The sequence below is a fragment of the Zonotrichia albicollis genome, chromosome W (genome assembly GCF_047830755.1).
Source record: "Zonotrichia albicollis isolate bZonAlb1 chromosome W, bZonAlb1.hap1, whole genome shotgun sequence".
NCBI lineage: Eukaryota > Metazoa > Chordata > Aves > Passeriformes > Passerellidae > Zonotrichia > Zonotrichia albicollis.
In genome coordinates, this window is record NC_133859.1 from 9,720,044 (window position 1) to 9,732,341 (window position 12,298).

The 12,298-nt window shown below is 46.9% G+C and overlaps 1 protein-coding gene across 1 annotated transcript in view; it reads left to right on the top strand.

Annotated features, from left to right (window-relative positions):
* The first annotated feature begins 1,650 nt into the window (after positions 1–1,650).
* Positions 1,651–12,298, top strand: part of LOC141726874 (protein fem-1 homolog C-like) — a 64,869-nt gene continuing 54,221 nt past the window's right edge. Inside the window, 1 exon segment of the mRNA XM_074531976.1 lies at positions 1,651–2,194. Within this exon segment, the coding sequence (XP_074388077.1) occupies positions 1,651–2,194 (544 nt within the window).

The window sequence follows — 12,298 nt, forward strand, 5'->3', positions numbered from 1 at the left end:
TGATCAGATCCACACATGGTCAGCCGTGAGGGATTTCCTCCTACAGCCCTGCGGGTTTTTTCTACTCTCCATGGAAGCGCCCCTCTCCAGGTACCGTACGCCCTCGCTGTTCCCTCACCACTCTGACATTCCTCCCCGCTGGTGCACGCTCCGCTCTAGCGCTGCCTTGCCTTTTGTTTTATTCTAGAGAAAGGAAAAGAAAACACGGGCTGGGGAAAAACAACTCCCTGTACCTGATCCCCACATACCACAGCTAATCAAAACCTACCTCCTTTCCGCCGCGTTCTGCCAGCCCGCACGCGCTTTAGTGGAGGGCGGTGCGAGGGGCCAGCACCGCCCCCCCCCAGAGGACAACTACCGCATCACCACCGTCCGCCAGCACTGCCCCATTCTTAAGCGTAGATTGAGCGACGGCGTAGTCCCACCTCCCGCCCTGCTCCGAGTGGCTGGCGGCGCTCAGGCGGGTTTCTCATTGGGGTCAGCGGTGGCTGGGATGTGCTTGGTTGGTTCCTCTGTTTTGGAGTGTAGGGTTGGCGGTAGACGTTCGTCGCTGTGGGGACTGGTCGTTCGTGGAGGAGCTGGATGGAGTGGGGGAGACGGCGGGCGCTTCCGTGTGAAGGTGGCTTAGGTGGGAGAGAGCCGGTGGCGTCCTGGGGAGGTAGCCCGCACCCTTGGGTCCTTCCCCGCCTGTTGTGGGCGGCGCGGCGGTGCCACTGCTGCTGCCTCTGCGCGCAGGCGGTGGAGGCTGTCCTGTTCCAGCGGTCGTGTGAGGAGCGATTCTGAGGGAACTGGGAAGAGGCTTTTGGGGATTCTAGGGTGGTTTGGGAGGCGGGTGATTGTTTGACTAGAGATAGAAAATAGAGGGGCTATCTGAAGCGAGGCACGGGGTAATCCGGGGCGGGGCGGGGGATAGGGAGGGTTGGGGTGAGAGGCAAATATAGCGTCGTCTTGAAGGAGGAGGTTTGGAGGCGGGGGGTTTTGGGCAGGCCGAGGGTGTTTGTGATGGAAGGGCAAGTTCGGGGTTTCGGTGGTGTCTGATACTAAATCACACGACTGTGGCAAGGACGTGTTTTGTTTTCCCATCAGGCTCTGAAATTGCTCCCTCGCCAGTAGGATGGAGGTAGCACGGGGACGCGTGTGTTTGTGAGCATGGGGCTCCTCAGAGGACCTGAGGGGGTGGGGCTCGTGGTTTTTTACTTAGGCTGTGTTTAAAAGCAGAAGTTGATACAAGTGAACGGTTTGTCATGTTGTGAGGGGAAAGTGTTTTCCTGCAAATGGTATGCATAGCTCACTGCTAGGACCTGGCCTCCTGATCGATATCTTCCTTTAAGAGATACTGTGCAATCCAGGGAAGTCCCATGAACGGCAGCTGGATGTTGGTGCACCACAGTCAGTGGTTTGAGTATAGCTGTAGAAAAATGTAATTGCACATACTTGTTTGAGAAGTAGAAGGTAAAAACATCCAGAATTTTTTCTTTTTCAGAGTTATCAAGTGAAGCCTCTGCTTTGTCAGGACCTTGTTCAGCATCTCCATGTTTTCCCATCTGTCTGATCTGAGAAAAAGTTGGGGCTGTGTGTTTCCAATAAGCTTTTGTATGTGACTCTGAAAAGGGCAGGTGTGTATCCTTCAAGAAATAGAGGTACAGATAAATGGATCTAAAGACAGCAGTGTTCATCGCAGCTCGTGATGGCAAGCTGTGTCTCCTTTCCAAGTTACTGGCAAGCAAAACCAGAGAAGAGGTGGCCTTACTAATGTCAGAAAAAACCAACGGTGCCACACCACTTTTGATAGCAGCTCGTTATGGGCACATTGACATTGTGGAATACTTGTTGGATTATTGCTCTGCTTCTATAGAGATTGGTGGTTCGGTTAATTTTGATGGTGAGATCATTGAAGGCGCTCCACCATTATGGGCAGCATCAGCTGCTGGACACTTGAAGGTGGTTCAGTGTCTGTTGGATCATGGTGCATCTGTCAACAACACAACTCTAACAAATTCAACTCCGCTTAGAGCAGCCTGTTTTGATGGTCACTTGGAAATAGTAAAATACCTTGTGGAGCACAAAGCAGACTTGGAAGTATCAAACTGTCATGGGCATACATGCTTGATGATCTCATGTTACAAAGGCCACAAAGAAATTGCTCAGTATTTACTTGAAAAAGGAGATGATGTTAACAGAAAAAGTGTTAAAGGTAAATTTGTTTTATTTTTTTTGTAGTAAATAGGAGTGAAGTTACTCATATTCTTAAAGAGGATGACATCCAAAAATATTCCTCGAGTCTCACAATGTGAATGTATTTTCCAGTAAGAGATTAAGTGTATTTAGCTGTTTTTACAATTTTTTAGCATACTCATTTAATAGTGGCTATAAAATGTAATTCTAAGTTGATAAACTTTAACCTAAAGACTCTGCGTTTATGCAGGTGCAGAGTTAATTGACTTTTGCTGAGAACTATTTCTAGCAGGTTTGTACAGTAATAATAATGTGAGCATATATTGTGTAAAATTTAGGATGTTTTTTGTTGTGGTGTGTTGCAATATCCTGTTTTACCTTCTCCCTTCCCCCTCGCCCCTCGCTGAGTGTGCCCTGTCAATCAGGCTAACATACCAGCAAGGCGTCGTGTGATAGGTGTCCCTAGTACCTTGAGACCCTGCCCCTTCACCTGGTTGGTGACTCACCTGTCCCCTCCCCTTCCCCTGTCCTGAGCTTAAAATGTGAATGAGACCATGCGGCCGGTATTCTGTTACCAGCAGTAGCCCAGTGCAGACGTCTCTGTACCAATGGAATAAACATCTGGCTACCTTCTAGCAGAATCCATTCCCTTTCTCTCTACCATCGCCAGAAGCTCTCTCCTGAGGAGAACGGAGTCCTGTCTTGTGCCCCGCTGCACTCTGCCGCCAGCCAAGGTATCTCTGGGGTAAAACACCGCAGTGCTGCCTGTGGCCCAGCAGCGAAGGTCAGAACTGGCCTGGGCACCATCTAACTGGTTATATTGGGATACCTATTCCAATATATTGGCGTCCCTGTGGGTGGCTCGACTCTGCAGCCCGAAAACGGACTCGCAGTTCCTCAGAGAAGCTTCTGCCAGCCGTGCATCCAGCTGAAAGGAGCCTGACTTCAAGACTCCCAGCTAGAGACTTTGGGAATACTCCCAGAAAAAGTTTCGTGGACTGTTCGGCGCCTCTGGAAAGCCCAGCTTCATTGTGGTGAGCAGATTTTTCAGAGGAAGAAAAGGGGAGCCTCTCTTGCACCCAGAGAGAGGTCCTTTTCCGGTGGAGACCTGCCTGCCTGTACCCAGCCTACAGCTTCCATTTCACGTGAGTATCTCTGCTTTCAGTAGAGCAGAAGCTCAAAAACAGACTCTGCCGTGAGTTCTGTTCCTTTTTGCCTTTGCATTTTTGGCTGCGCAGCCCCACAGACGAGAATTCATAGCGTTCTAGTTTAGCTTTCCTGCTGCGTGTTTCACTGTTTTTTAGAATTCGCGCCGGAGCGGGATCGCTCTCTGCCCTTCCCCCCCCCCCCGGCTCAGCAGCGTGCTCAGACACGTGTTAGGAGATTCTCTTTCTCTTTCTCTTTGCGGGGGAGGGGGGGGCTCTCTTTCCACGTGGCCGGGGGACCTGCGGGGTCGGGAGTGCTCTGCACACGCGGCGGCGGGGGGGGGCGTCCCGGTTTCGGCTTGCCACGTGGAGTGGCTGCTGTCTCTGCTCCGCGGGGGGGCTGCATTCCACCGCGGGGGAAGCTTTGTTTCTGCCTCGGCTCGGCAGGGCGTGCCGGCTCGGCAGGGCGTGCCCTGCTGCCGCTGCCCGGGAATTTTAAAAGCAGTATATACAGCTGCATTGTGAAGCTTTTGTCTGCTCGTTATCGCTTTCTATCTGTGGTTTTTTTAGAAATTGGTAGCTGATTTTAGCTTTGTTTTTGGTCAGGCGGGATTAAGTACTCTGCTTTTTTACATCTATCATGGGTTCCAAACTTAGCATTGTACAAAGGGGAGTGTATTATGATATTGTTAGCATTTTAATCAAGAGTAATGTGAAATTCTCTAAAGGAAAATTGAAACAGTTTATAAGACGGCTTTTTCTGCAGTTCCCAAACATTTCCCCTGAAGAAATCCACAATATTCAATTCTGGGATAAAGTTGGGAATGAATTGATAACCTTAGGACAATCTGGCAAATTACCCTCAGCTAAATTTGTGTTCTGGAATTTACAAATTCGAACAGCATTGCTCAAACAAAAGGAAATGGAGAAAAAGCCAAATGTAAAGCCATGTGCCTCTGCTCTCCCTGTTCCTCCCTCTCCCTCTAAAACCCCTAAACCTCTTTCCCCAAAACTTGGTATTTTAAAGAGTGCAAACTCATTGGGAAGTCAGCTCCCAGAGAGTGCAAGAATACCTGAGTTGTTTTGTTCACAAAGCCCTGGCCAGGCTGCATGTTTTTCCCAATCCCCTCCTCTAAAATCCCGAGCACGTGTTAGCTTTTCGGAGAGCAGTGATGTCCAAAATGGCCCCCAGTCCCTAGGGGGTGCACAAGATGGTGGATGCCACGTGGCATCTTCCCAAACCTGGTCTTCTTCTTCCCAAAATCCTCTTAAGCATTCCAAAATTCCATCCCCATCCCCCTCTCCTCCTGTTCCTCGTGACACCTTCCCCCTTCCCCCCGCCTTTCCTGCAGTACCCTCAGCTCCGCCCCTCTACTCCTCCCAGGGGGCGGCTGCTGACGTGATGTCACCAGGTGACCCCGCCCCTTGTTCCCACGATCTCCCCGCCCCCTGCCAGCCCCTTGACCCCGCCCCTTGTTCCCACGGTTGCCCCGCCCCTTGCCGGCTCCCTTTCCCCGCCCCCTCCCCGGGTTCCCACGGTGGGGACACACCCACTGCCTGTCCCCAAACCTGTAACTGTGATCCCAATGCTTCTGATTCAAGGGATACAGAGCAGGGGACAGCAGACCTAATGCATGGTGCCATGTTGTCACTGGCTCCTGTTACTTTTCAGCCTGCAGCTCACGCAGGAGCAGCCCCTACTGCTAATTGGAGTTCTTTTGGACGACAATTGATTAAAGAGATCTGTAAATCTCATAAAGAATATGGTCCACACAGTCCATATTTCCGTGGCCTTTTAAATTCTGAATTAAGTAGGACTATTGTGGTTCCACATGATTTAAAACAACTGTTTTCATGTCTCATGACATCCACGGAATTCAAATTATGGGAATCAGCATTGAAACAACTGCTAAAAGATGCTCTCCCAGGCTTACAGGCTGATCCAAACACAGCAAAAGACAACAATGGTAACCTTATCACTATTGACCACCTCTGTGGTGAGGGTCAATGGTCTTCTCCCTCAGTCCAAGCTGCTGCAATTCCTGCAGAAACACTTGAGAAAGTAAAGGAAGCAGCTGAAAAAGCATTCTTTTCCCTCCAACCTGAGGGCCCTTTTGAGCCCTATAGTAAAATCAAACAACTACCATCAGAGCGTTTTGTGAAATTTGTAGAAAGGCTAACTAGAGCCATTGAAATACAAGTTAAAAAGGAAAATGCAAGGGAAGCAATTTTAGAAGAAATAGCGTTTACAAATGCAAATGAACAGTGTCGAGCAGCAATCCTGAGCCTTCCTATGGAACCTTCCCCTACATTAAAAGATATGCTTCTTGTCTGTAACAGGAAAGTGCCTCTGATGAGTGTTGCTGAAGACTCCAGACCAAGGCTGCTGCCAAGACCACCTCAGCGTGTTGCTGTTGCCAGCCCTGCACCTTCTCTTTCAGCACAGCAGTACCCTGGGCAGTAGCGGAGACCAGCAATGGTTGAGCCCACTAAACCATGCCTGCTTTGTAATAAGCTAGGGCACTGGAGTAACCAGTGCCCCCTGAAAAGGGAATTTGATGAATTTAAAAATAGCAGGGGAGGAGAACTGCAAGCCCTCCCTGGGGGTCAACAACAAAAAAACGAAGAATAAAGCGCCAGCCTGCCAGGCGTGCAGACATAAAAGGAGCAGGCCAAAAGAATAAGGGTAGCAAAATAAATCAAGCGCGCAATAATATTAACATTTGTGTAAGTGAAGCAGGTGTTTCAAAGACCAAGTCTGCTAGTCCACTGTTGAAAGTGAAACAAAATAACCTTTGTTATGATTTAAGTAATTCTGTATTAACCGCATCTTCTGTCAATGAGCCTTACAGGTTGCAGCTGACAGAGTCACTCCACCTGAAGGACACTGACTGGCATATTGTCTCTGTAAATCCTGAACAGAAAGGTACTTGGAACCAAATTCGTTGTAAGTACATCATCACTGGGGACAAAAACACACCACAAGAGATCGAAATTGCTCCGGGAATAACAACATCAGATCCCAAGCAATTTGTTCTCAGCCTGCACTGTTTCCACCCACCCCTGTTTCTTCCCAAGGGACAAATTGTTGCTCAAGCTATCCCTGTGCCATCTTTACCTGAAAATGTCGATAAACAAGGGCCCACAGTCGCCCGGGTCCAAGTTATTGGGACAGATAAACCCAAATTGTGGTGCAATGTCAGTGGGAGTGGGGAGTCTAAACGCATTGAGATGCTTGTAGACACAGGTGCAGACTGCACAGTGATTCCAGTACAAGACTGGCCAGCTCACTGGCCTTTACAAAATGTTGCTGGTCACCTTCGAGGTGTAGGAGGTCTGCAATTGGCAAGGCAATCCAAAAGCATTATTCAATTCGAGGGTCCAAACGGACAATTGGCAAATATCCGTCCATTTGTGTTAGATTATTCAGAACCTTTGTTAGGGAGAGATTTAATGGCCCAGTGGGGTGTCACAATTAATATTCCAGACTCTCCACAGCATTTTTGTGCAGCAGTCATTAAACAGCAGCACCCCACCCAAAAACTTAAGTGGAAAACAGACGAACCAGTTGATGTGAAACAGTGGCCACTCAGTAAACAAAAAATAAAGGTGCTTGAGGAACTAGTACAAGAGCAACTAAGAAAGGGCCACATTGTGGAGACCAGGTCCCCATGGAACTCTCCAGTGTTTGTCATCCAAAAAGCTGACAAAAAGAGGTGGCGACTTCTCTATGACCTCCGACAAATTAATAATGTAATTGAAGATATGGGTTCTCCCCAGCCTGGTATGCCATCCCCAACAATGCTTCCCCAAGATTGGAAATTAGCTGTTATTGATATTAAAGATTGTTTTTTCCAAATCCCATTGCACCCTGACGATGCACCGCGTTTGGCATTCTCTGTCCCTTCTATCAATTCAGAAGCTCCTATGAAAAGGTACCATTGGACTGTTCTTCCTCAGGGCCTGAAGGTATCTCCAGCTATCTGCCAGTGGTATGTCTCCTCCCTGCTTTCCCCAGTGCGTGCAGCCGCAAAGAAGGCCATCATTTATCATTATATGGATGATATGCTTGTGTGTGCCCCCAATGATGATTTACTAACACATGCGCTTGACCTAACGATCGATGCATTGATTGTTGCAGGGTTCGAGCTCCAGGAAAAGAAAATTCAAAAGATGCCACCTTGGAAGTATTTGGGCTTAGAAATTGGAAATAGGACCATTGTTCCTCAAAAACTAGAAATCAATCCAAGGATCAAGACCCTTGCGGATGTCCACAAGTTGTGTGGGTCTTTGAATTGGGTAAGACCATGGCTTGGTCTGACTAATGAAGACCTTGCCCCTCTTTTCAATTTATTGAAAGGGGGAGAGGACCCAGGGGCTCCTAGGTCTATTACCCCAGAGGCACGGAAAGCTCTAGAAAAGGTTCAGATTGCAATGTCCACAAGACAGGCCCACCGATGCCGGCCTGACCTGCCATTCAAATTTATCATCCTAGGTAAGTTGCCACACCTCCATGGAATTATTTTCCAGTGGGAGGAAAAACAAACACCTAAGGCAAAGGACACACCAAAAAAGGACCGGGACCAGAGGGACTCTCTCTTGATCATAGAATGTGTTTTCCTCAGTCACAAAAGGTCCAAGAGACTGACAAAGCCTCAGGAACTTGTAGCAGAACTGATCCGGAAAGCAAGGACCCGGATCAGGGAGTTAGCAGGATGTGATTTTAAGTGCATTCACATTCCAGTTGAGTTAAAGTTAGTCACTCACCGAGAGCAACCCTTTTATGTGATGCATGTCAGGTCACACACTGACTTGCCAGGGTTTATCGCTGAAGGCAACAGAAGGGCAGATGCTCTTGCTGCACCTGCAGTGATGGCCACTCTCCCAAATGTTTTTGAACAGGCAAAAATCAGCCACCAGCTTTTCCACCAAAATGCACCTGGCCTGGTTCAGCAGTTTAACATCACTCGAGAACAGGCCAAAGCGATTGTGGCCACGTGCCCAAATTGCCAACAACATGCACTCCCTACAGTGAGTACGGGAGCAAACCCAAGGGGACTGAACAGTTGTGAACTGTGGCAAACAGATGTAACACACATACAGGCTTTTGGACGGCAGAAATATGTTCATGTTAGTGTAGATACCTTTTCTGGAGCGGTCTATGCTTCTGCCCACACAGGAGAGTCATCTATTGATGCTATTAAGCACCTCTTACAGGCTTCTTCTTTTATGGGCATCCCCAAGGAGCTGAAAACTGATAATGGGCCTGCTTATAAATCCAAGGAATTCGGGAGCTTCCTGCAGCAATGGGGAGTAGAGCACAAAACTGGCATCCCCTACTCCCCTACAGGTCAAGCCATTGTAGAAAGAACTCACCGGGATATTAAAAGGGTCCTGGACCAGCAACAACAGGTTCTGAAGGTAGAACCTCCCCACATCCGGTTATCCAGGGCACTATTCACAATCAATTTTCTGAATTGTTCTTTTGACAGCCTGAACCCACCCATCCTACGCCACTTTGGGGGGAGCAGTCACAGGTTGATGAAAGAAAATCCTCCGGTTTTAGTAAAGGACCCTGAGACTTGGAAAATGGTGGGACCTTACAAATTGGTTACTTGGGGACGTGGATACGCCTGTGTGTCCACCCCCTCTGGTTTAAGGTGGGTTCCTTCCAAATGGATAAAGCCCTATGTTCCCAAAGTCTCAGAGAAATCTGCAGAAGCACCCCAGGTTGCTCACGCTGCCTGGAGAAGAAAACGCCGCACGCGTTCTCTGGAGGAAATTCCATTTAAGCCTCCTATCTGGAATAGTTTGTAATATATGTTTGTCTCAAGTTTTTGTACCAGTTTAGATCCCACTGTTCGTGTGTAGCCTCGAGACGTCATGAGACTGAGCCTGCTTCTCGTCCTACTCGTGATCATCCCACCTGCAATCTCCTACATAGTACTGCAGCCCAAACCACATATGGACTACCTCGAGAAAGGTTCTCAGACATCAACGGAGAAACTGACAACGGGCTGAATGGACTGTTCAATGGCTGGGGACTCTCGGGCTGGTTGGGATCTATTCTGAAAACTGTAATTTTAGTGCTGTTTATTTTAGTTGTAGTTATTGTAGTTTTTAGCATTGTTTTTGGAGTAATCAGACGCATGGTTCTCAAGTTAATCTCAAGCTCATCTCCCCCTCCTGAGGTCTACCATTTGGATGCCCTCAGTGCTCCAGTGGATGACCTGGAAGCCTCAGTAGAATCATTCTGCACCATAAACACAGCCCTCTTCCTTTTAAACAAAACTAGGGGGAGATGTTGTGGTGTGTTGCAATATCCTGTTTTACCTTCTCCCTTTCCCCTCGCCCCTCGCTGAGTGTGCCCTGTCAATCAGGCTAACATACCAGCAAGGCGTCGTGTGATAGGTGTCCCTAGTACCTTGAGACCCTGCCCCTTCACCTGGTTGGTGACTCACCTGTCCCCTCCCCTTCCCCTGTCCTGAGCTTAAAATGTGAATGAGACCATGCGGCCGGTATTCTGTTACCAGCAGTAGCCCAGTGCAGACGTCTCTGTACCAATGGAATAAACATCTGGCTACCTTCTAGCAGAATCCATTCCCTTTCTCTCTACCATCGCCAGAAGCTCTCTCCTGAGGAGAACGGAGTCCTGTCTTGTGCCCCGCTGCACTCTGCCGCCAGCCAAGGTATCTCTGGGGTAAAACACCGCAGTGCTGCCTGTGGCCCAGCAGCGAAGGTCAGAACTGGCCTGGGCACCATCTAACTGGTTATATTGGGATACCTATTCCAATAGTTTTTCATACTGTTTCTTAACAAACCAAATATGCTGTATGTCAAATTTACCTGTGCCACTAAGACTAGAAGAGGGAAAGATGCATAAAGGAGAATAATTATTTTCTACATTGGAAATGAATAATTACTTTGCTCTTTACTCCTCCTCTCCCTCAAACTCCTGAATCCTTTTGGACCTTTTTTCAGTGTTAGTAGACAAAAACGTGGTTTAGGATTAAGGAGATGAAGCTTCCTGTGACTGATTGCAACAGAATGACTTACAGTGGTGCACAGATCACAAAGAATATCTTTGCATTGGTATACAATTATCCTGACACATTGTTCAAAGTGAAGACTTACGTCCTTTTTGCCATGATTATATTTATGTGGACCTCTTATTCTAATTGCTGGCTTTTGTTACATCTCAAACTTATATGTGACTATGATATTGGCCTAAAAAGCATGTTGCTTACTGCAGGTTATGGTTAACTTTTTTAGCTCATTGAGCCAGGATTGTGTCTCAGCAGCTTCTTTTTTAACAAATATGTTTATTAATAATATATCTCCTAATAAAATGTTCTGTAGTATATTACTTCAGTTGCCCTCTTCTGGCTAATTACAATTTTAACAGTATCATATACTTCAAGTATATTTTGACAGAAATACCTGTAGGTCCTTGGTTACCACACAATATTTTAAAATATTAAATACCAAATATTAGAGTAATTGCCTTGAAAAGCTCTTCCATTAACTATGCCTTTTTTCTGCAAGTCATGGAGTTATGTGGGTTTTATATAAAGAAAGCTAAACAAAAAATTTGTCATAGAGGTGGGCAGAGCAAAATAAATTTTCCTTTGGAAGGATTTAAGGCTGCCTATAAATCACGGACTTGTGGTGGGATAAAAATGTCATGTTTTTAGACTGGGCTCTTGGAATAATGAGCTAAATATAAAATGCTGTTATGGGAGATTACTAGAGGTTCTCTTCCAGGTATTTTTGAAACTAGGTGTGGCGGAGTAGTAGAGAGAAGACTCTCGGTCGGGTGCAAGAAGTATGACGTTGATTATGTGGCTGATTATGATTAAATTTATTGCTAATACAGTATCTAAATATTGCCAATGCAGTATAAGCAGGTGTAAAGGGTTAAAATCTCAGCAGGTTCGGCTAGAAACATACAGGTTTACAGTCTTTGGCCTTGCAGAATGCACAATAATAAAGCATCTATGGAGCTACTTTAGGATTTTATATACAGATGTGACCAGATCTTAGTGCTTTTACTTACCCATCCAAAAGTGAGTGTTTCCCATCTTTTGGGCTGAATGTACCTTGCAGCTGTCCCTGCCGGGGAGGGGGGAGGGATCCACCCGGAAGCTGCCTGCAATCGCGGGAGACCAGTTGGTCCGTTCTCCAGCAGCATTTTAAACTCTTTTGCAGCCCGATGTGTGCCAAAGTCAGTCACAATCATCACAGCTCCCCCATCTCTGGAACGCATTAATTGTGCAAGCATTCAGACAGTTCCTCCTGCAATTCACACCTGGTGTTCTTAGGACAAATCGCACTGCCAATCAGAGACGGTAGGGGGAGGGTGTGGGGGTGCGGAGAATGCCCAAGAAGACCCAATCATCTTTCGTCGTTGCAGCAGGGAAAGTGAGCAGGTAAAATTACTCGAACTATCCCTTAGGCTTTTCCAGTAGGTTTTCTTATTGTAAGATAGGACTTTATTCACATTTAAAAACCAGGGACAATTCTAGAGCTGAGAAAAATGTGAAAATATGTTTTCAAGTGTTGACACTTCTAAGGAAAACTTCAAATACTTGGAGATGACAAGATAGGTAAGTCACAGAGGTCTAAAAGCCAGGATGACAATTGAGACAGGGAGATAAAAGAGTAGTTTAAAAGCATGCAATTAACTCCTGCTTCTACAATACAGGCATAATCCACCTGTGGTTTGGACTACTAATATTCAGAATGCAGATGTTTTGGAAGTAAAGTTGTCAAAGTGCAAAAGTACAGAGATATAAAGAAAATCACTTAACGGCATAACCTGTTAAGAAAGCATTCCTTTATTCAGTACTGGAACGTGCTGGAGGTGTCCTTTTCCATAAACACACCTGCTTGGGCATTGCTCCCTCGGGGTTTTATACATTTTAATAGTCAAAGAATTCCCCAAGCCACGCTCAAAGTCTGTCCCCCTTGGTACGTAA